Source organism: Dermacentor silvarum, chromosome 6 (assembly GCF_013339745.2).
Source record: "Dermacentor silvarum isolate Dsil-2018 chromosome 6, BIME_Dsil_1.4, whole genome shotgun sequence".
NCBI lineage: Eukaryota > Metazoa > Arthropoda > Arachnida > Ixodida > Ixodidae > Dermacentor > Dermacentor silvarum.
The window spans coordinates 72,367,311-72,390,802 of record NC_051159.1 but is presented as its reverse complement, the minus strand read 5'-3'; the positions used below and the strand labels follow the sequence as shown (position 1 = coordinate 72,390,802).

Below are 23,492 nucleotides of genomic sequence, written 5' to 3'. Positions count from 1 at the left end.
ATTGCGATAGCAAATTTGTAGAGAGCTATACGGAGTCATGATATTAGCTTTATCAGCTGTATAAACTTGGACATGCAGCAGGACCGGCAACGCGCAGAACTGTTGTCGACGCCGTCGGCGTTTTGCCCGCGTTCGCTCAAAATGCGTGCGGCGTTGGTGACTGTTGCCGGAGCCTCTGATATAAATAGGCACTTGGTGCCGCAGCTAAACGTCGCCTCCCTTCCCTCCCCCTTCCCCCCCTCCCCCACGGCCTCTCGCGCATCGGAAGAAGGCGCGTTTGCTCTACATATATGGTGATTGTAAAGGAGGAAAGAGACGCCTACTTCTGCAGCCCTTAAGGAAGCACGGCGCAGAACGCGCGTTTGTTCTCCGCCGTGCGTTCACTCCCCGTGAAAGAGCGCGTCCCTCGCGCCCTTTCACTCGCACATACAGCGTTCGGCGGCGCGCGGCCACGATTTCATCTCCATTGACGTCATACGGAACCTCACGGCGACGGCGACGGCGACGCCGACGGCAGAAATCTGCTTTTGAGTGTCCATATAATTGCTATCGCAATAAAAGGAAATAAAAGAAATAGAAACACGCGTTCACGTGGCGCCCACCTACACTAACTAAAGCGCGACTGCACCACGGAGAAAGCTGGCGGCGGCTGTTTTTTTGCCAACCAGAGTCACCACACGTGCGCCGGTGACGTCACGCTGTGACGTCGCCGGTGTGGTGTGACGTACCCCAGGAGAGGTCTATTTAGTTTAATCCAGCGATCTGCCGCTGGCCATATTAAAAAAGTCGCAGTTTCGCCTGAAAGGCGAAGCATCAATTGCGATAGCAAAATTGTAGAGAGCAATACGGAGTAATGATAGTAGCTTTATCAGCTGTATAAACTTGGACATGCAGCAGCACCGGCAACACGCAGAACTGTTGTCGACGCCGTCGGCGTTTTGCCCAGGTTCGCACAAAATGCGTGCGGCGTTGGTGACTGTTGCCGGAGCCTCTGATATAAATAGGTACGTGGTGCCGCAACTAAACGTCGCCTCCCTTCCCTCCCCCCCCCCCCCCCCCCCCCACGGCCTTTCGTGCGTCAGAAGAAGGCGCGTTTGCTCTACATATATGGTGATTGTAAAGGAGGAAAGAGACGCCTACTTCTGCAGCCCTTAAGGGAGCACGGCACAGAACGCGCGTTTGTTCTCCGCCGTGCGTTCACTCCCCGTGAAAGCGCGCGTCTCTCGCGCCCTTTCACTCACACATACAGCGTTCGGCGGCGCGCGGCGACGATTTCATCTCCATTGACGTCATACGGGACCTCACGGCGATGGCGACGGCGACGCTGACAGCAGAAATCTGCTTTGGAGTGTCCATATAATTGCTATCGCAATAAAATTTGGTCCAGCTAAAAAAAAAACAAAAAAAAATGTCACAGTTTCGCCCTAAGGGCGAAGCAATGAATGCGATAGCAACACAGCAATGTCATACGAAGTAAGGTGAGCGGCTTTGGTAGCATTATGAATTGTAGTAAACATGAGCTGATTAAGTAAGCAGGTGTGCTGCGGCGTAAGTAGACCGACATGAAGAGAGACTCGATGACCACGAGAACGCGCGAGCGAAACGGTGGTGTTGATGAGAAGCGCTTCCCGTGGACAGCGCGTGCGAAGGGACACACCTGTAGTGCTGCACTGCCGATCCGGGCAGCATTGCATGTGTAGCGTGCGTTGGAAAATGTGGCCCGACTATTACTAACTGAATGAACAAGCGTGGTGTGAGCGCGCACAAACAAACGTGAATAGATCACACTGAATGACTGCAGACAACGACTGTCAAAACGCCGGCAGCAAGCGCATATATACGCCGCAGCGGCGAAGGTACGTGCGATCTATCGCTCAACGGAAACTGAGCGGCGAATGCACGGCGCATAAAGGTCAGAGCCGTGGGGAGATAAGAGACCGTGCGGGCAAGACAAGCGCGGTTGTTGGCAGAGGAGAAGTGCGCACCCCCCCGCTCCCTCCGGCGCTGGCTTCCGGCTTCCTTGCTTGCGCGTGGGAGATTGAGTGCGTTCGCTCTCCGTGATAGCGCGCGTCCCCGCACGCTTCCGCTCGGGCATACGGCGCGCGGCGAAGATTTTATCTATAGGGAACCTCACGGCGACGGCGACTGCAGAAATCCGGTTGAAGTGTCCATATAATTGCTATCGCAATAAAAAAAAAAAAACACCGCATATCCACGGGGTGAATGATGAGTGGGCGAAGCTCCCGAGGGAATCATCGGTAAACCGTGAATCTTCCGTGTAATTCGCCCAGTCTCGCCGCACTAAATCGAACGATTGACTTCCACCAATGACACGCGCCATATGTGACGTCATTCCTATTTTATAACAGCGCCCTTCATTATAATTGCACCATCTCCCGCTTAAGGGGACGCTAGCACAAACGCGTTAGAAACGTGTTTGTGCTAGCGTCCCCTTAAGCGGGAGATGGTGCAATTATAATGAAGGGCGCTGTTATAAAATAGGAATGACGTCACATAGTAAGGGGGAGAGGCCACAGCGTCTTACGCAGCCGTTTACACATGCCGGAACGTGCACCGCGTTTGCCGACGCCATCACATGACTGCTGAGAGAGTATAACCCCCGTATTCATAAACGCTCCTCGACTTGAACTTGACTTGCCCCCGCCTTCAACGCGTTTCGAACGCGCTGCCCAATGCGGTGGCAAGTCAAGTCGAGGAGCGTTTATGAATACGGGGGTAAGGCGGAGAGGCCACAGCGTCTTACAACAGCTTCTTACACGGGCCGTAACGCGCAAGCACAAACGCGTTAGAAACGCGCAGTCTTTCGTTAATGTTGTGTTTTTTGTTGTCGTCGTGGTGCTTGTGTCCATGTGCGCTTCGTGGCGTAGTGGTTAGCGCCGCGCGTTCGGAAGCGCGGGGTCCCTGGTTCGATTCCGCGCTACGGACACAACTTTCGGAATTTTTTTTTTCATAAAGTAGACGTGGCTACCTACTACGACGACCACTACTACTACATACTACAGAGGAGGGACAGACCCACACCCTAAGGAGCTTCGCCCCTAAAAAGCACGGGCCTGGTAATAATATTTTACATGTACTACCACACGCAAACGTATGGTTCTGCTTGACGTCGTTGTTAACACACGGAGGGTGTAGGTTTGGGCGAGTTGGTATTGCATGATGTCACGATACCGCGTGCTGTACCGCTGCAGCGCTTTATGTTTCCAATTTATTTTTTAGCCTCCAGTCGTCTGCGTGACTTCGGTATTCTTTTTTTTCCGATTGATAAATTAATGATAAGAGTGTTTTTCTGGAGATGGCGTATCCCTCTATAAGCTTCCCCTTATGTACTTTTGAAACTTCCGATTCAACCACTGCTCCGGTAGAGCTGTTGGAATGGGTGGAACCGGCCGTGTAATTATGTATTCGGTCAAGATAAGATTCGTGTAGGCAAAGCAGGGACAACTGCTTCTGGGGTGACATCGCTAAGGGTTGTTCCATCGGACGCCGTCTCTTTGCAATTTAAATAATCTCACAACACCACGTCGACAGCAGCAGAACTTGCGGCTCTTAAAGGTGCAATCCATTACGTGCTCCAGCAACCACCAAATCGTTGGGCCATTTTCTGAGATTTGAAAGCAGCCCTACAAACTCTGCAGTTTGCCCTACGTCATGGGTTACACGAACAGCTAGTGTACGAAATAAGGCAAGCTCATCACCACGCGATCGAGAAAGGACACGACATTATATTTCAGTGGTTGCCGAGCCACTGCGGAATTGTCGGCAACGACAAAGCCGATGAAGCTGCTCGCTTGGCTCATCAAAAACATCAGCGAGTGCCTATACCACTCTCAAGAACGGACGCTGCGCGGTAACTTCAATCACTTGCTCGCCACATCACACTTCAAAGATGGAATTCACCAGGTTTCAGCAACTCAGGCTTGCATTCTCTCGACCCTAAATTGCGACTTCGCCTGCCACCTGGACTCTCCCGTAGTGAAGCAACTTTACTGTGTCGCGTGTGGTTGGGCGTCGCATTTACAAATTCCTATTCATTCCTAATAGGAATGGCTAACAGCGCGGCATGCAATTCGTGCGGGTGCGATGAGACGCTAGAGCACCTTCTGTGCCATTGCCCAGCTTTTGACGCCCAACGACGGATTCTTCAAGCTCAACTCAGCATCTTAGATAGCAGAGTGCTGTCAGAGGAAAAGATTCTGGGACCATGGCCTACGCATTCTTGCATGCGAAAGGCCACAAAAGCTCTTCTTCACTTCTTGAAGGAGACTGGACTGTATGAGCGCTTGTGACAGTGGACCTTCCTCTGCGAATGAATGTGTGAATGACTGACTCTGTGATTTTTGATATTCTCGCTCCTTATCTATTCTTCCCCCTTCCTTCTCCTCAAGCGTAGGGTAGCCAACCGGGCGCGTCCTTGGTTAACCTCCCTACTTTTCCCTTCTCATTTCTCTCTCTCTCTCTCTCCGATTCAAATCAACTTCGGTATATTGCGTTCTCTCTCCGTATTTAATGAGGTATAATGATTAATAACGCAAAAGTGTATCTTTCTCCCAAGCCGTCGGCACCTGAAACCATGAAAAACTAATGAATGCATTCGTTTGAGCAGAAATGCGGCGGTTTGCGTCGCGCCTCCTGTGTTGAACCATTCACCTGCTTTACACACGAGTTATTCGTGTAGGCAAATGCCGTAAGAGCAAAATGAAAAAAAAAAACAATCACAAAAATGCGCGCGGGACATAATGCGCGTCCATGTAATAAAAACGGTAGGCGACCCGTATCTTTAACTTAGGCATGCCTTATTGGCACTCACACCTCGGCCTTGGCGTTCTGTGCTTTAGTGTGTGGTAATTAGTGATTTCTAATTAATTCTAATTGGGCCAGACACATTGGTAACTCAGCTTGTAACTAAGCTTATGCTCTGATATCGTATCTATATGATGAAAATCACAAATGTTGTACTGTACTACTTTTTTTTTCTATTGTTTCTGATTTATTTTGAATTTCGTCCCCGGTCGTCTCGGGAGGTGAACGGGAAGTGCTGCGCAAAAAACAAGATTCTCACTCGGTGCTCGCGCTTCTTATCGCTGGTCGTAAATTAGAACGGCCTTGCTTATGCGGGAAACAAACTGGCCCCGAGAATCACGTGACGCCGTGTGTAATTTGGCATACAGTGCAAGAGCACGCTGGGCTGCATCTCTGTTCGGTGGCGCTTGAGCATGCGCAGGCAATTCCATCTCGCGTGGTTGATTCGCTAGTACGTGGTGGTGATACTGTTGCTACAAGCGGGGTTAGCCTGGCAGGCCTGGTTGGCAATTGCTCAGCCTGAACGTCCCTTTCAGCGTTAAATATGTCACCATGTGTCGATCAGATCGTGTCTCTTGCAGAAATGTGAGAAGGATGAGTCACGCTTCCTTGCGCATTATCCGCGTCCTTCTGGGAAGACTAAGTGCTAGGTATATGTTGCTTCCTGCTGAGTCCACAGCAGAAAAGCGTTGTTCCTTGGAGGGGGCCGAAACGTCACTTCAATGTTCCAGCTTACTGAAACATAGCCAGCGAGGCCCTACAGATCATACTGTCGCGGCGTTGGAAACTCGAAGGCCAAAAGCACTGGTCAGCAAGAACATTAGGAAGAACGGTGATGATGATGAAGCCTGAATCAGTGGCACAAACCCACTGTGGGGGATAGGCCACGAACCGGGTGGTAATTTGATTTAACATTAAAATAAGCTAGTTAACAAATAAATAAGTAATAAAGAAAGGAAAATAAATAAATAATTGAAGATGATAAATAAACCGAGAATAAAATAAATAAAGTAGTTTATACTAAGGTTGTCAGATAGGGTAGGAATAGTAATATGAACTTAATAATAAAATACAGTAAAGGATAGACTTGTTATTGTTAATAGATTTGTTAAATTTTGAATAATAATAATATTATAACTGTGAATTTGTGTAGTATTTTTGAATTTTCTAAATTTATAGTTACTAAAGGAGAAATCAACCAATCAATCATGGAAAATGGGCAAAATAATAAGGCACTCTTTCTGTTTCACAGAGGAAATTACAAATGGCTCGGCAAACGTTCCTGTGCCTTTATCCTAATACCGTTGCTCTAAGTGAGAGTAAAAGAGAAGTGCATTAAGGCAGGCCTAGAAATTGAAGTGGAATTTCCAAACATCGTTTTCGATTATTAGAAAAACGCCGACACGATAATAAAAAGTGATCGATGGATTCCGGCTCATTGCAGAGGTAGCATAAAGGGGATGCCACAAGACCACATATGTGCATTAAGGTGTGTAAAACAGCAATGCAGCCTTGTAAATGACACCTGGAGTTGTCGGTTAGGACACCATTGTCGGTTCCAAGAATAATTTAGATGTATAAAGTCTGTATATTTTGCTAATGAGTGTTTTTAAATCTTCGGTCAAAGACAACTGCCTATATCTGGCTGCAGTGATATGCGCAGTTGCCGGCAGCCCCGATATCATCGAAGCTTTTAAAGAAGCTCGTGCTATCAGCTATTTCATTAAGATGATTATCTCGGTGGCCTGGTGCCCATACTAAATGAACTAATCCTTAGTGGGGTGGTGCTAATGTATAAAACGTCTTCAAAGCTTTCGAATTTATATACGCGTTAAGTGCGCTGCATACAGAATGGGAATCTGTGACGATAACAACTGTCTTTTTAATGCCACGCGCCAGTCATTTCTTCTTCTTCTTCTTCCTCCCTATGTTTCCGCATAGAAGGCTGCCTTGAATAACTGTCGATAGGATCCTTAAACGTTTACTGGATGCCGGGCTCGACATATTCCTTGGTCACCTGGGCTGTAAGAAGGGTTACGCGAGCTTTGCGCACGCCACGCCGGTCAGCATTGCCTATTTTATATTTGACCTCGCAAAGAAGCTGTGCCGTGAGGTGGACGAGACCTCGATGTAGAAAGAGGGTTGAAAGGATGAAACACTTCATAGCACATAACATAAACCACCCAACTGCACGCATCATTATGCAACACAACTTATTCCAAAGATGTACCTACGCTTGTCACCGATAAGAGGTCTTTAAAAGTCAATTTAGGTAGTTGATGCGTTTGAGTAGCGGCGTTAATGCAGCTTACATATTATTGGAACATCACACCATGACAGTCTCACACTTTCTGTGAAAATCTCCCAGTTATTATCATTATTACTCTCTTTTTTTTTGCTATTGGACGGCGAAAAAAGAAGTCACCGAGGTACATTCAGCACTACCCTTCACGTAGTAACGCATTTATAACAGAACAGAACATTCTGCGGTATAGAGGGTTACTGAAGCGTTCTCCGAATCGCTAAGCAATCTTTTCGATAAGCGCTATGCGACATATGGCAGTGCAAGCTTCTGCGTCTTCCAAAGTACGTAACGCCTGCAAAATGGTGCGAAATGTGTGATTGTGGTGCCTGTTTCTACTTCAGGCGCAATTGTCAAAAGGCACGCAACCCCAGTGTTTTGTCTGATTGTAATGCGATGTTGCTGTAGGCGAACTTCACCCACATTGGAAATATGTAACAGTAAATATGTGAGGAGCCGAAGGCAGGATATCCCGAACACAGTGCAGTCTAACAGCGTCTCAAAGTGCTAGCTGCGACGGGGAAAGAATACGAGAAACTGGCAGCTGACACAAGTTACAGACGTTCGGAAGAGCAATCTTGGCAGGAGAGAAGAGCATGCTAGCGATGGTGTCTTAATGTTCAGAGCGTTGGGCTGCTGTGCTTGAAGATAGATGTTTGATCCCACCATCGGTTATGCGTTTCTTTAAAGGATTATCGGTGGACTTCGCCGACTTTGGATGTATCTAACCAAAAACTAGAGCTGTGTTGAACGTATGTGAGTTCAACGTATGTGAGTACGTATGTGAGTGTGCATGAAATCATAAGTTTACATCACCTACTTCCCTACATAAGCCTAGAGCCATTATTTAAATAAAGTATTCTTTCTCGTTTCCTGCAAGAGGTACAGAAACATCACTTTGATAAATGAGAATGTGCAAGGTCGCCCGTTACGCATGCGCAGCTCTCGAGACGCCACAATCATCACAATCTAACTTACCTAGCTGTGTAAAATTGTGGCGCAGCTTTTTTTAATGGTGACCAGTTGGCAATGAGGCATACGGGAACGTGATGGAATTGTACGGAAAAGATAAAGGGCGGCACATTGGAAAATAAATAGAAAATTTGGGCAAGTGCTCATTGCGGCTTTTTGTGATGTCATTTCAGCTCTATATGTAGTGTGCAGTATTACTAACATATAGTCCTCTCTTTTGGTTATCGTGAAAAAAAGAAAGAAAAAAAAAAGCTCTCTGTGAATTCTCTTTCCATCGCATGTAGTAACAGTAAAAAAAAAGACTGGTCATGTTAATTGCTCCTTGTGATTACCATTTTTAAGGTTCGATACTGCTTAACTGACGTGTGCATCTACGTGCGTCAATTTGCAATTTTCTGATGAACTCGCGCTTGCGACATCTAGTGGCGTTCTGCTGTGTATCTGTTTCTACATTGGTCTTCGTTTTAACCAGATGCTCTATACCCTGCCGTATTGCTCCATCGCTGCTGTGTAAACCGTAAATACGTAAAGGATGAATGTAGCAGAAAAGCATATTCTCCCGAGGGCCTAAGTGAACAGTTGTCTTTGTAACGGAAACTGAAACTAAGTGCGCAGTGCGCGACGGGAATGACGACTCAAGGGCTCAGCTAACTGCTTCGGGTATTCAAGCACACACTGCATTAGTGAAAGTCAAGCCCGTGCGCTGGCCAGGACATCAGAACAAAAATCACCACGCAACGGCTGGCTGACACAGATTTTATACTGACCGCAGCGAAGTCGCGCGACGCCGTCGTCAAAAATGTGCGTGCAGCGCAAACCACAGGTCCTCACAGGTATTCATGGCCTGTGACTAAGCGCATGCTCTTCTTTTCCTTTCTCAAACAAACGCAGGGTCACCTTAGGGCATCAGCCACAGTGCAAACCACAAAAGACTATGCGAGCAGCATGGACTCCAGCAGGCACCGAGTGGGCCTGTGTCGTTTAAGTGCGCTCACGATGAGAGCAGGAGACAAGTCAGGTGAGTCACGTCAGACTACAGCTTTCTGAAGCCTCAAGCACCGGTCGATTACGGGACGTTGAACCAATTCGCGAGCTGCTTTGCAAGCTGAATTCCTGTTTCTAGTATGCCAGCTTTTACAACGTCGACAACGTTCAAGTGTTCGCAACATTCGAGCGTTCACAACGCTCCAACAACCACAAAAATTTCTCCTAAAAGAGCATAGCGCAGATGCATGTGTGCGTTAACCACGCTCGATAACCGTGCAACAGGCGTTTCGCGACGAAAGGGCAACGTGCCCGGCGAGTGGCAAGCGCTGTTTCAATGGAACGAGTCCGCGCCACTTCCATTGTGGCTTCCCTTATCCGTCATTGGCGACGTTTCTGTTCGAACCTACGCTTTCTCCGCTCGCGAAGCGACGAGAGGATTTGAAATGGCCACCAGAGAGGTTAGCTAGCAGACGCTGCCGGTATTTCGTACAAAAGAACCCGAGTCGAGTTTAGGTCCTGCACATGCTCAGTGTCATTGACACCGCATCTTGACTGCGATAAGCTACTTGCGCCCGCATTTTACAAAAAAAAAAAAATGCTAATAAGGTGGCTAGGAGACAACGAACGAAGTTAACCGGCCTGCAGCGAAGTAGTTTCTGCGCTCTTGCAACGTTAAGCTGAGCGCCGTTTCTCCACGGTAGTTTTTTAATGGCTTAATTGCAAAATTAATCTTGACGTCACGTGCGGTCCTGCGACGCCCTAACTTCCAGGGCAGTTCTTGTGCTAGTCTGTTCTCCCTCCGCCTGAATTTACGAGCGCGTGGACATTTCTTTTTTTTTTACTGGTTCGCCTCGCTGGTACGTAATGACTGACCCCGACACTGATTTTGCGAAGACCATAAGTTACGTTCCTGAAACAGACTAACTTCGTAATACCAGGGCCCTTAATACTCTGCCTGTTAAAAGAAAGCTTGTTTGAAAGGCGCAGCATTTGTCAAGCTCCACTCGAAAGCGAATTTGAAATGGCTCGTCTTCGGAGAATGGTGGTGCCTTTAGACAGAAACTGTGCATTTGTGATATGATTTATATTACTTGAAAAACAACAAAGTGGTGGCTAGCAAGACATTCAGTCACACGCTGGTGTTCTGTCGCATTTTTTTTATATCGCTTGTATGGCAACCGCGATTTTACGAACTCGTAATGCTGATGTCACGGCTGCAGAGTATTTGAGCTGGGGGAATATCGAAAAAAAAAGTTTACTTGCGCACACTTTTGTCAATTCCTATTCTGTGCCTAGAAAGTTTAAAAGGACTTCATTATTCATGACTGTCATTAGCGCATCTCTTTGGACAAGAAACCCCAAGAATAAGCTAACATTTGTACTTAAAGTTTTCAGTAAGCGAGGCTTCGGATGTTTGTGGAGATTCTTCGTGTTATTCCAGGTGACAGCTTAGAAAGTTGGAAGTTTATTTCACATAAATAAGGTATACAATTATAAAGTGCACAGTTTAGGGACCCAACAATTTTGTTAAAGGGTCGCTACCAATTGTTATTAAACAAATATACTTATGTATGGCGGCTGCTATTTTATACTGCGTAATCACATCAAACAAAAGTAGCTGAAATAAGTAAAACAGGAAAATACAGTAGTAGAGAAAATTTCACCAGCAAGCTATAAATTTTTCTAACAATTTCTTACATCATCAAAAACATCTGCAGAGGAAAAGAAGTGATTATGAAAGGATCTTTGAAATAGGAGTCGATTTGCAAGTTAATTCGTACTAGTTGAAGTACGCAGTTCGTAAGGACTGATACCGAACAGCTTCCGCTGCAAGTGAAACGACTGTGAACTCTTTTCCTGTTGGCTGTGAACGAACTGTTTCCGTGAGGGTGAACATGTCACCAGGTGAGTGTAAAGACGGAATGAGATGGTTGGCTACATTACACGCAGGAAGGGAGAATCGAAAGCTGAAAGAAGTCACGCAGAACGTGTGCGACGCTGAAAGTACGCATTGGTTCGGAACACAACCGAGAACGTGAGATACTAAGAAAAGCGTCTCGAATGACAAATCGAAGGGATCACCGAACGACTAGCGCCGGCAAGATTCCGTGCGGGGTACTCGGATACTCGACTACATCTGGTACGGAGCGCATTCGACAATGGAAGCAACAGGGTTACAAGGTGCACAAACCCACAGGATCCACGCAAATATCGAACGCTTGCCCGCGTCGCCTGCAAAGCACAGCGGTGTACCCGTTGGGAGTAGAATGGGGCATTGTGATCTGTGTGCTGTAGAGGCGAGCGTTTGGCGCCTGGCTCGATTGGGGGAAAGTGAGCTCGCCGATTCAGCGCTGGGGTTTGGGGGGAAGGAAAGAGGGGGAGGTGGCTAGAAGTCGGTTGTTGGCCCCACTTCACTCCCGTTCGACGCTTGCCTTGGACTGCTGCGCCCATTCGGATCTCGCTGTGTCAGCGATGCGGGCGCCCGCTATTGTGCCCCGGCAGAAAAGTTTAGAGCGAGCGCGAGCCCATAGGTGAACCCTGCGTCTCGGGCGCGGCAGGTGATTTCCCGGCGCTAGGTCGAGCACAAAGGAATAGCGCCTCATTACACGGCCATCGCTGTCACCGCCATTCGGGATAGCTAGGCAACCCTGTGGTTCCTCTTGAAGCTGCGATTGGGGCCAGTCGGTTAACTGACACATTGTTTCTGATAAACGCGCTGCTTCGCACAACCTAAACGCAGGAACGACATCAAAAGGAGACGGGACAAGCACCACACAAGGAGCGAACTCTATAAGAAGTTGTTAGTTCGCTATCCGTGTGGTGTGTGTCCCGCTCGGAAGTCCTTTCTGTATTAACTTAGTGCAAAACAACACGTTTATCAGAAACAATGTGGCATTTTTCTATCCCTTCGTTCGAGATGCTGTGCTGTTTTCAGAACACTGCCATAACTATACAGTTGTTCACGAGATGATTCCGCCGCGTGTGCTCCGAGAATGGTTCGCATGCCTAATGTCAGCGAAAAAAAGTTAAAAAAAGAAACGTCGAATCGTGCGAAATAGCAGGATGTCTTTTTGGTTCCCTTTTTGTAAATTTATAGCTTCGCGTACAATATTCTTCAGAGAAAGCATAACCGCCAATTCTTTGCTGGCGCACCATGAAGTTGTGATCGGCGAATCTCGCCTGTACGGAGAGTTGTTCTAAGCTGGTGACCTCGTCTGACATAAGAACCATCTTGAAATGCAGCGCAGCGGGACGGCACAACAGAGAGGAAGACGAACACAGGCGCTAACTAACAACTGATTTATACATCGATTACACTACACAATGCAGAAATGAAATTCCTTTCGCGCCTGGTGTAATCACTTCCTCTTTTTTGATGGTTTCCATATACGTTGTAACGATGCGCCTGCGCAGCTTGCGGACATACATACCTGTGGGTCTGACTTCAATAAGTCAGTTGTTAGGGCCTGTGTTCGTCTTCCTCTCTGTTGTGCCGTACCGTTGCGCTGTATTTCAAGATGGTTCTTATGTCAAAATACCAACTAGTCCAACATTAAACTCGTCTGACATTAACGCTTGAGCAACGGCATTGATTCTCTCTCGTCGTCACTCATACGCACGCCATAAATGGGCGCGCGAAATTGGCCGAGCCACCGGTGATTAACGCCACAGACCATGAAGACCAACGTTGAGCTCATAGGTCGCAAGAAGGTAGGGCCCCAAGTTGCTACAAGTTGAGCCCCTTGCTTTCTTTCTCTCATTCTGACCAAGCATGCTTCGCCGTGCACATGTGCTGTGCTAAAAGCTAATCTTTCTGCTTTTGATTCTAAATGACGTTTCTTGTTTCGTTTTTCACTCACCTTTATATGTATTGTGCGCAGGAAAATGAAAGTCAGAGGGCGGGATGTGCTGCACTATGCTTTGCTCATGCTTCGCGGCAGACAAAAGCTTTGGGATATTGTCAGTGCACCTGACTTTCCCTCACAAGATATGTATTATGTTATTCGCATTCAAGCAAGTTTCTCAGGCAAAAAAAAAGGAATCAGCTTCCCCGGTTTTCAGCATTGGATTAACGCAGGCAATTCAGGGAGGCATAAAGTTTTGCTAATGCAATCGGCTTGGGAATACCAGATTAGATTGTGCGCCCTGACGATTTCCTCGCACTTTATTATTTTGGTCAAATAATCTAGTTTGAAATGGCTCCTATTAGCATGCTCTAACATTGGTCTAATACAGGTTAAGTACATGACTAGCTTAACCGATGGGGATGCTGCCTTTCATTTCCAGGAAAGGAGCCATAGGACCTGTTCCAGTTGGATATGTATTTGGTTATCTTGGGTTTTCCGCCCCACTTTTAAAATAATGTGCGGAAGCAGGTAGAAGCACACGTATGCCATTAGTGGATAGTTTCGATAGCTTCTTATTCTACGCTTTTCACTAGGAATACAAAATTTTAGCGTTCTATTTTGTTATTAAACAAACAAACGTACTCCTAACAAGGGATTTATAGTTTGCCGTGGGGCTACGTACTGCAGCATATTGATACAGATTCACAGCATACTAACAGCGCAAGACACAGGACGAGAGTACACAAGAGTACACAGTACACTATGTACACAAGTGGCTGCAGTTCCCAAAATATTGGTGTCAGATTTTACGACTTTCCAAACATGGAGAGAGGACTTGTATGCATAATTACAGCACACGCGCCGCAACGGACGAACCAGGTTGGCGCTAAGATTAAAGTTCACACCACAAATTCTATTACACGTTCAGTAATCACACGCAGACCATTTGCGGCAATCTTCAGGGGCAGACGTGAGCTTTCGGGTTGGTGCAAGAATATTGCTAGGAGCAGGAGCCGCTTATGTCCAATTACGAGCAATATATACGCATCCTTTCTTCTAAAGCTAACGTGATAAGCACAGGTAGCGCGAGGGTCTCTGTGCGTTGACACGACGACTTCTCTGCAGCCGAATTCCGAATACTGCATATGCGACGAGGACAGCTATATGGGCTTGTTGATAGGTCCTCTTGTAGTTTGTTGTAGGGCAGACAGAATGACACGGACACGGAAGACATACGAGACAGCACAAAGCACTGAACGACCAGCTGCAAACAGCTGTTTACGTCCGCCATGTCTCCTCGCAATGAACTTCGGAAACCGCTATTGCGCACTCCAAAACAAATTAAACTTTGAAGCGTTTTATTGCGATAGCAATTATATGGACACTCAAAAGCAGATTTCTGCCGTCGGCGTCGCCGTCGCCGTCGCCGTGAGGTTCCGTATGACGTCAATAGAGATGAAATCGTCGCCGCGCGCCGCCGAACGCTGTATGTGCGAGTGAAAGGGCGCGAGGGACGCGCTCTTTCACGGGGAGTGAACGCACGGCGGAGAACAAACGCGCGTTCTGCGCCGTGCTTCCTTAAGGGCTGCAGAAGTAGGCGTCTCTTTCCTCCTTTACAATCACCATATATGTAGAGCAAACGCGCCTTCTTCCGACGCGCGAGAGGCCGTGGGGGAGGGGGGGGGAAGGGAAGGGAGGCGACGTTTAGCTGCGGCACCAAGTGCCTATTTATATCAGAGGCTCCGGCAACAGTCACCAACGCCGCAGGCATTTTGAGCGAACGCGGGCAAAACGCCGACGGCGTCGACAACAGTTCTGCGCGTTGCCGGTGCTGCTGCATGTCCAAGTTTATACAGCTGATAAAGCTAATATCATTACTCCGTATAGCTCTCTACAAATTTGCTATCGCAATTGATGCTTCGCCTTTCAGGTGAAACTGCGACCACTTTTTGCTTGTCTGGCAACCGAGACCTTATGAACTCGCAATGCCGATGTCTGGGCTGGACCGTATTCGAGCTGGGGGAATATCGAAAAAAAGAAGAAAATTCACCAGCGCACGCTTCTTGCAGTTCCTATTCTGTGGCTAAAAAAATTAAAAGGACTTCATTATTCAAGACTGTCACTGGCGCGTCTGTTAGCACAGGAAACCACAGAAGTAAACTAACCTTTGTACTTTACATTTTCAGCGACCGATGCTTGTGATAGCCGTTTGCGATGTTCTTCGTGTTATTCCAGGTCACGCCTTTGAAACAACCGTTCATTTGCAAGTTCGCAACGTTAAAACGGTTAAACGAAGACCAATGCAGAAACAGACGTATGACAGAGTGCCCGTAGCTGACGCAAACACGAGATCATCAGAAAATTGCAAATTGACCGACACGTTAGTTAAGAAGTAGCGAAATATACGTTTAAGTACGCAGTTCGTAAATACTGATACCGAACAGCTCCCGCTGCAAGCGAAGTGACTGTGAACTCGTTCCCTGTTGGCTGTGAATGAACCGTTTCCAAGAAGTGTGAACGTAATTCCAGATGAGTGTCAAGAAGGAAGATGACGGTTGGCTACATTACACACGGGACCCTAGAATCGAAATCTGAAAGAAGTCACGCAGAACGTGCGCGATTCCGAAAGTATACGCACTGGTTAGGAACACAACCGAGAACTTCAGATACGGAAAAAGCGTCTCGAATCGATGGGATCACCCCACGACAACCGCAGGCAAGATTCCACGTGGGATACTCGACTACATTTCGTACGGGGCACATTCGAAGATGAAAGCAACAGGGTTACAAGATGCACATACCCATAGGCTTGCCCGCGTCGCCCGCAAAGCACAACGGTATACCCGTTGGGAGTAGAATGGGGCATTGTAATCTGTGTGATGTAGAGGCCAGCCTCTGGCGCTTGACTCGACTGGGGGAAAGTGAGCTTCCCGAGTCAGCGCTGGGGTTCCGGCGGGAAGGAGAGAGGGAGATGGGGGGGAGGGTGTCAATTGGGTGTTACGCTGGCCCCACTTCGCTACCGTTCGAGGCCTCTCTTCGACAGCTGCGCCCATTCGGACCTCGATGTGCCAGCGATGCGGGCGCCCGCTATTCTGCCGCGGCGGAAACGTTTGGCGCGAGGTGAGCAAGCTCGTAGGTGAACTACGGCGCTAGGTCGAGCACAAAAGAAAAGCGGCTCATCCCACGATCATCGCCGTCACCGGCATTCGGGATAGCTAGGCAAACTTGAGTTTCCCGGTGAAGGTGTGATAGGGGCCACTCGGTGAACTTACACAATGTTTTATTGCGATAGCAATTATATGGACACTCAAAAGCAGATTTCTGCCGTCGGCGTCGCCGTCGCCGTGAGGTTCCGCATGACGTCATTTGGAGAAGAAATCGTCGCCGCGCGCCGAACGCTGTATGTGCGAGTGAAAGGGCGCGAGGGGCGCGTCTTTCACGGGGAGTGAACGCACGGCGGAGAACAAACGCGCGTTCCGCGCCGTGCTCGCTTAAGGGCTGCAGAAGTAGGCGTCTCTTTTCTCCTTTACAATCACCATATATGTAGAGCAAACGCACCTTCTTCCGACGCGCGAGAAGCCGTGGGGGAGGGGGAGGGAAGGGAGGCGACGTTTAGCTGCGGCACCAAGTGCCTATTTATATCACAGGCTCCGGCAACAGTCACCAACGCCGCACGCATTTTGAGCGAACGCGGGCAAAACGCCGATGGCGTCGACAACAGTTCTGCGTGTTGCCGATGCTGCTGCATGTCCAAGTTTATACAGCTGATAAAGCTAATATCATTACTCCGTATAGCTCTCTACAAGTTTGCTATCGCAATTGATGCTTCGCCTTTCAGGTGAAACTGCGACCACTTTTTGCTTGTCTGGCAACCGAGACCTTATGAACTCGCAATGCCGATGTCTGGGCTGGACCGTATTCGAGCTGGGGGAATATCGAAAAAAAAAAGAAAATTCACCAGCGCACGCTTCTTGCAGTTCCTATTCTGTGGCTAAAAAAATTAAAAGGACTTCATTATTCAAGACTGTCACTGGCGCGTCTGTTAGCACAGGAAACCACAGAAGTAAACTAACCTTTGTACTTTACATTTTCAGCGACCGATGCTTGTGATAGCCGTTTGCGATGTTCTTCGTGTTATTCCAGGTCACGCCTTTTAAACAACCGTTCATTTGCAAGTTCGCAACGTTAAAACGGTTAAACGAAGACCAATGCAGAAACAGACGTATGACAGAGTGCCCGTAGCTGACGCAAACACGAGATCATCAGAAAATTGCAAATTGACCGACACGTTATTTGATGAGCGCGCTGTTTCGCACAACACTAATACAGGAACGACATCAGGAGGAGACGAGGAAAACACCACGCAAAGAGCGAACCCTATAAACAGTTGTTATAGTTCGCGCTCTGTGTGGTGTGGATACCATTCCGATATCTTTCCAGTATTGGCTTTGCGGAAAACAGTGTTTATGAGAAACATTGTGTCGTCTCTCTATCCCTACGATCGAGACGCTCCGCCGTTTTCGGTACCTCACCACTGCTACAGCTGTTCATAAGACGCGTCTGTCGCGTTCGCTCCTATTGGAATGGTTTGAATGCCTGATATCAGCAAATAAGCAAAACAAAAAGGCCGAACGACTCGCGCAAAATAAGTTTTATTGCGATAGCAATTATATGGACACTCCAAAGCAGATTTCTGCCGTCGCCGTCACCGTGAGGTTCCGTATGACGTCAATGGAGATGAAATCGGATGATAAGTGGTTCTTGAGGGAAAGGGAAAGGTTGGCGCTATCTTCTGCAGCCCTTGAGGGAGCACGGCTCAGCGCCCGAACGCTGTATGTGCGAGTGAAAGGGCGCGAGGGACGCGCGATTTCACGGGGAGTGAACCCACGGCGGTTGGCGCTGAGCCGTGCTCCCTCAAGGGCTGCAGAAGATAGCGCCAACCTTTCCCTTTCCCTCAAGAACCACTTATCACGGCGGAGAACAAACGCGCGTTCTGCGCCGTGCTCCCTTAAGGCCCTTAAGGGCTGCAGAAGTAGGTGTCTCTTTCCTCCTTCACAATCACCATATATGTAGAGCAAACGCGCCTTCTTCCGACGCGCGAAAGGCCGTGGGGGGAGGGAGAGGGGGAGGGAAGGGAGGCGACGTTTAGCTGCGGCACCAACTGTCTATTTATGTAAAAAAAGTTATCGCAGTTTCACCCGAAAGGCGAAGTATCCATTGCGATAGCAAATTAGTAGACAGCTATGGGGAGTACGGATAGTAGTTTTATCAGCTGTAGAAACTCGACGTGGAGCAGCACCAGCAACACACAGACCTGTTGTCGACGCCGTCGGCGTTTTGCCCGCGTTCGCACAAAACGCGTGCGGCGTTAGTGACTGTTGCCGGAGCCTCTGGGGGCGGCTCGGAGGTTTTCGACGAGATCAGAACGGGACACTCGTCGAGCAGCGTTGGAAATCTTTACCACCTACTTGCCTCACAACGTTTTTATATAAATAGGCATTTTGTGCCGCAGCTAAACATCGCCTCCCCTTCCTCTCTCCCGTCCCCCCACGCGTTTCGCGCGACGGAAGTCGTCGCGTTTCCTCTATATACATACGGCGATTCTAAAGGAGGAAAGAGACTCTGAATTCTGCAGCCCTTCAGGGAGCACGGCGCAGAACGCGCGTTTGTTCTCCGCCGTGCGTTCACTCCCCGTGAAAGCGCGCGTCCCTCGCGCCCTTTCACTCGCACATACAGCGTTCGGCGCGGGGCGACAATTTCATCGCCTTTGACGTCATACGGAACCTCACGGCGACGGCGACGCCGACGGCATAAATCTGCTTTGGAGTGTCCATATAATTGCTATCGTAATAAAACGTTGTGAGGCGTGAAGGTGGTAAAGACTTCCGACGCTGCTCGACGAGTGTCCCGTTCTGATGTCGTCGAAAACCTCCGAGCCGCCCCCAGAGGCTCCGGCAACAGTCACCAACGCCGCACGCGTTTTGTGTGAACGCGGGCAAAACGCCGACGGCGTCGACAACAGTTCTGCGTGTTGCCGGTGCTGCTGCATGTCCAAGTTTATGCAGCTGATAAAGCTGCTATCATTACTCCATATAGCTCTCTACAAATTTGCTATCGCAATTGATGCTTCGCCTTTCGGGTGAAACTGCGACAACTTTTTTTTTCGTTCCCTTTTTGCAAATTTATGGCTTCGCAGTATTTTTTCCTCACAGTGTCGGAGAAAACACGACACCAATTCTTTGAGGGCGCACCATGGTGTCGTGATTGGCTGTTCGCGGCGTGTTCTTCCAAGATACTCATCTCGTCGGGCAGGAACGCTTGAGCAGCGGTTGTGATTCTCTCATCTCCTCACTCATGGGGATGTCACAAATTGGTGCGAGAAAGTGGTCGAGCCGCGCCACCGGTGATTAACGTTCCTGACCATGTAGGCAAACTTTGAACTGATATGTCGCAAAAAGATAGGACCCCAAGTTGCCACACGATGAGTCTCCTGCTTTCCTTCTCTTAATCTGACCAAACATCTTGCGATGTGCACATGCGCTGTGCTACAAGCTGATCGCTTTGCTTTTGATTCGAAATGAAATGTCTTGCTTTCTTATTTCATAGATCTCTGTACATATCGTGCGCACAAAAATGATGAGAGGGCGGGATGTGCTGCACAATGCTCTGTTCATGCTTAGCGTCAGACACCCACGACTGCTTTATGGGTGCATCTGTTACATGCTCGTAGGAGCCAATCACGGCCCTATATGGGCATGCGGCGTCCTGCGCGCTTCGCGCGAAGATGTGGCTGAATGTCTTAAGTGGACAGAACCCGCATTCGAGGAGACTTGTTTTGCGGCCACTTTCTCGTTCAGTAAGGCGTGCGGAAGGCCGCACACCAACGGGCAACGCTGTTCTCTCGATACATCAGAGGCAGTCACGCCGCCTCACATGTTTCGTAACATCGACTGTAAGCATCACATACACGTGGGCAACCATAAGCGAAACTATCATTCTGCCCACTACACTACTCTTTGCATGCTCGGGACCTTCGTCCAACAAGGGGTGTAGAACTCATCGCTTTAGGCTAATAATAATAACAGAACCACATATAGAGAGTTACATAAAGCTTACATGTGTAAAATTGTTTTTAATTAAAAACATAGAAATTCGAGGGTTATTTTACAGAGAGGTGTAGAGGAAATCAAAAGTACATTTCGGACCGTTGTGTACTTGGTGTTTCATAGGATGGAAACATGCATCCTTAATTACCATTCCTTTGCAACAAAACGTCAGCTGTTCAATTAGTTTAAATGGTTATTTTAGTGGTGGTCTCTCAGCGGGAGCCTGCAATGTATATAGGAGCATTACACCGCATTTTGCATGCATATCATGTAAACACTACTAATTTTAGTTCGACCTATCTGCTCTGCAGCAGGCAATGTTTAATAACCTGGCAAGGGAACAAGAATTCAGGATCGCTGATCAGCCTGTAGAATGGGTAACGGAGTACATTTATCTAGGTCAATTACACAGAGGGGACGCTGATCATGATAAGAAAATTTACAGAAGAATAACATTGGGTTGGAGTGCACACGGCCGGCATTTCCAAATCCTGACTGTGAGCTTACCACTGTCGTTGAAAAGAAAAGGCGTATGTATACAACTTGTGTTCGACCAATCTTAGAATATGGCTGTGTTGTGTGGGACCCCACCGAGGTAAGCTTCATTGCCACTCTAGAACAAATACAAAACCGTGCTGCCAGGTTCGTCTTGGGGCGGTACGGAAGGAGGGAGAGCTGCACTGCAATGAAGGCTCAGCTAGGATGGGAATCTCTTTCTGCTCGCCGCAATAAACTGAGATTAAAATTTTTATATTCTATTTACTATAACAAACTGGAATTAACAGGGAAATTTACCTACGAAAACCTCATTACATTTCAAAACGAACTGATTATAGTTGCAAAATCCTCGAGTACTCTGCCAAGACGAACATGTATGCCAACTAATGCTTTGTTCGAACAATTAAACAGTGGAATAGGCTGAGTGAAAAGCAAATGAATTGTGTGAATGAAGATGTATTTTATTCTATGTTGTAACCCCCCTGCTGTAACGCCTTTGGGCGCTGCGGGGTAATTGATGAAAAAAGAACAAAGATTACAATCATTGCATTCTACCGGTGCTAAAATATGGGGCAGAAACTTGGAGGTCGACAAAGAAGCTCTAGAACAAGTTAAGGACAGCACAAAGAGCGACGGACCGAAAAAAATGTCACAGTTTTGCCCTAAGGGCGAAGCAATGAATGCGATAGCAACACAGCAATGTCATACGAAGTAAGGTGAGCGGCTTTGGTAGCAATATGAATTGTAGTAAACATGAGCTGATTAAGTAAGCAGGTGTGCTGCGGCGTAAGTAGACCGACATGAAGAGAGACTCAATGGCCACGAGAAGGCGCGTGTTAAACGGTGGTGTTGATGAGAAGCGCTTCCCGTGGGCAGCGCGTGCGAAGGGACACACCTGTAGCGCTGCACTGCCGATCCGGGCAGCATTGCATGTGTAGCGTGCGTTGGAAAATGTGGCCCGACTATTACTAACTGAATGAACAAGCGTGGTGTGAGCGCGCACAAACAAACATGAATAGATCACACTGAATGACTGCAGACAACGACCGTCAAAACTCTGGCAGCAAGCGGATACGCCGCAGCGGCGAAGGTACGTGCGGTCTATCGCTTAAACGGAAACTGAGCGGCGACTGCACGGCGCATAAAGGTCAGAGCCGTGTGGAGATAAGAGACGGTGCGAGCGAGCGACGAGCGCGGTTGTTGGCAGAGTGGAAGTGCGCCCCCCCCCCCCCCCCCCCCGCTCCCTCCGGCGCTGGCTTCCCGCTTCCTTGCTTGCGCGTGGGAGATTAAGTGCGTTCGCTCTCCGTGATAGCGCGCGTCCCCGCACGCTTCCGCTCGGGCATACGGCACGCGGTGAAGATTTTATCTATAGGGAACCTCACGGCGACGGCGACGACGCCGACGACGGCAGAAATCCGGTTTAAGTGTCCATATAATTGCTATCGCAATAAAATGTTAGGCCTAACGTTAACAGACAGGAAGAGAGCGGTGTGTATCAGAGAGCAAACGCGGATAGCTGATATTCTAATTGACATTAAGAGAAAAAAATGGAGCTCGGCAGGCTACTTAATGCGTAGAATGGATAACCGGTGGACCATCAGAGTGGACATCAAGAGAAGGGAAGCGCAGTCGAGGACTGCAGAAAACTGGGTGGGATGATGAAGTTAGGAAATTCGCAGGCGGAAGTTGGAATCAGCTAGGGCAAGTCAAGGGTAATTGGAGATCACAGGGAGAGTCCTTCATCCTGCAGTGGACATAAATATAGGCTGATGATGATCTGCACTAAGCGTTAGCTAAGAATGAACGATAGCGTTTGATACCATATACTATTTATGACATTATTTCACTAACTCGCGTAATATATAATTATAAACGATCGCACATGTCTCCTCATGGCATTGCTTTGCTCAGCAGTGTATGCATTTTGTAACTACAACACGCAGGCAAGCGCGCGCACCGCGCGTGCAGAGACAAAACAAGTTCACACAAATACGCACCCGCAAACAAAAAGTTACGCCAACATGCACGCCGCGCAAGACGCGACCAATTAAACGCTACTCAGCGCAACTCACGTGCATCGACGACGTCCGCGGCATCAGCTGTGCAGGCGCAGAAGGTGAGAAGAAGGCCGACAATAATCCGAGAATCCGTTATCCAATAGAGAAGCCGCCTCGGGCTGAGATCACAGTTGCGTGCCATGGCACGGCGATCATGCTACGATACCGACAGGCAACACCGGCTATTAATTATTCACGGCGCATCGTAATCCAGGGCCGTTCGCCAAGCGATAGTGGACGCGCTCCCCCTCTTCGTCCCACCGGCCGACGCCAAGGAGCAGGAGCGTCGTCGTCGCTCGACACCAAACACCCGCGCGACAGCCACCGTGCACCACCACCACACACGCCACGCACTGTTTCGACGCCACGCACTGTTTCGACGCCACGCACGCGCAGAGAACGAAGAGCGGCGTGTACGCGCATGCATGCCGTGCCAGCGCCCGCCACAAGGAGTCAACCCTCCTCTGCGATGAGAACCGACCGCGCGGTCTGCGCCGGAGAACGGAGCGGGGCAGGAGCAGGATGCTCGCTCACTAGCCCCTGCTGTCGTAACGACGCCAGCGCCGCCGCGAGCAGCGCGGCTGCTGCCACCGTTTATACGGAGCAGCGAGGAGCGAAGCCCTGGAGCGGACGTCCACGCTGTTCTCGCAGGAAGATCGCGTGTACTCTGTAACTTCGGCGGATTCATCTGTGAAGCGCTTGGACGGAGGTATTGACAGGTTCGGTTCGCTATACATGGGACAGTGCCTTGCGAGGCTCCATTGTCTCACAAATACATTGCAATCATTGAACCTCTAGCTTTTACATTCGGTGCTGTATCTTCTTTTGCATGTGCCTAGCTACTCTGAGGTCGAGAACTGACTTCATGTGCCTGTTTCGGCAAGCCGACGTAGCGCAC

General features: G+C 48.6%; 1 protein-coding gene across 1 annotated transcript in view; it reads right to left on the bottom strand.

The window, feature by feature from the left end:
* Positions 1-22,821, bottom strand: part of LOC119455574 (roundabout homolog 1-like) — a 229,029-nt gene extending 206,208 nt beyond the window's left edge. Inside the window, exon 1 of the mRNA XM_037716974.2 lies at positions 22,610-22,821. Coding sequence (XP_037572902.2) covers positions 22,610-22,736 — 127 coding nt within the window. The 5' untranslated portion in view covers positions 22,737-22,821. The remainder of the gene's footprint in view (positions 1-22,609) is intronic.
* Between the last annotated feature and the right edge of the window lie 671 nt (positions 22,822-23,492).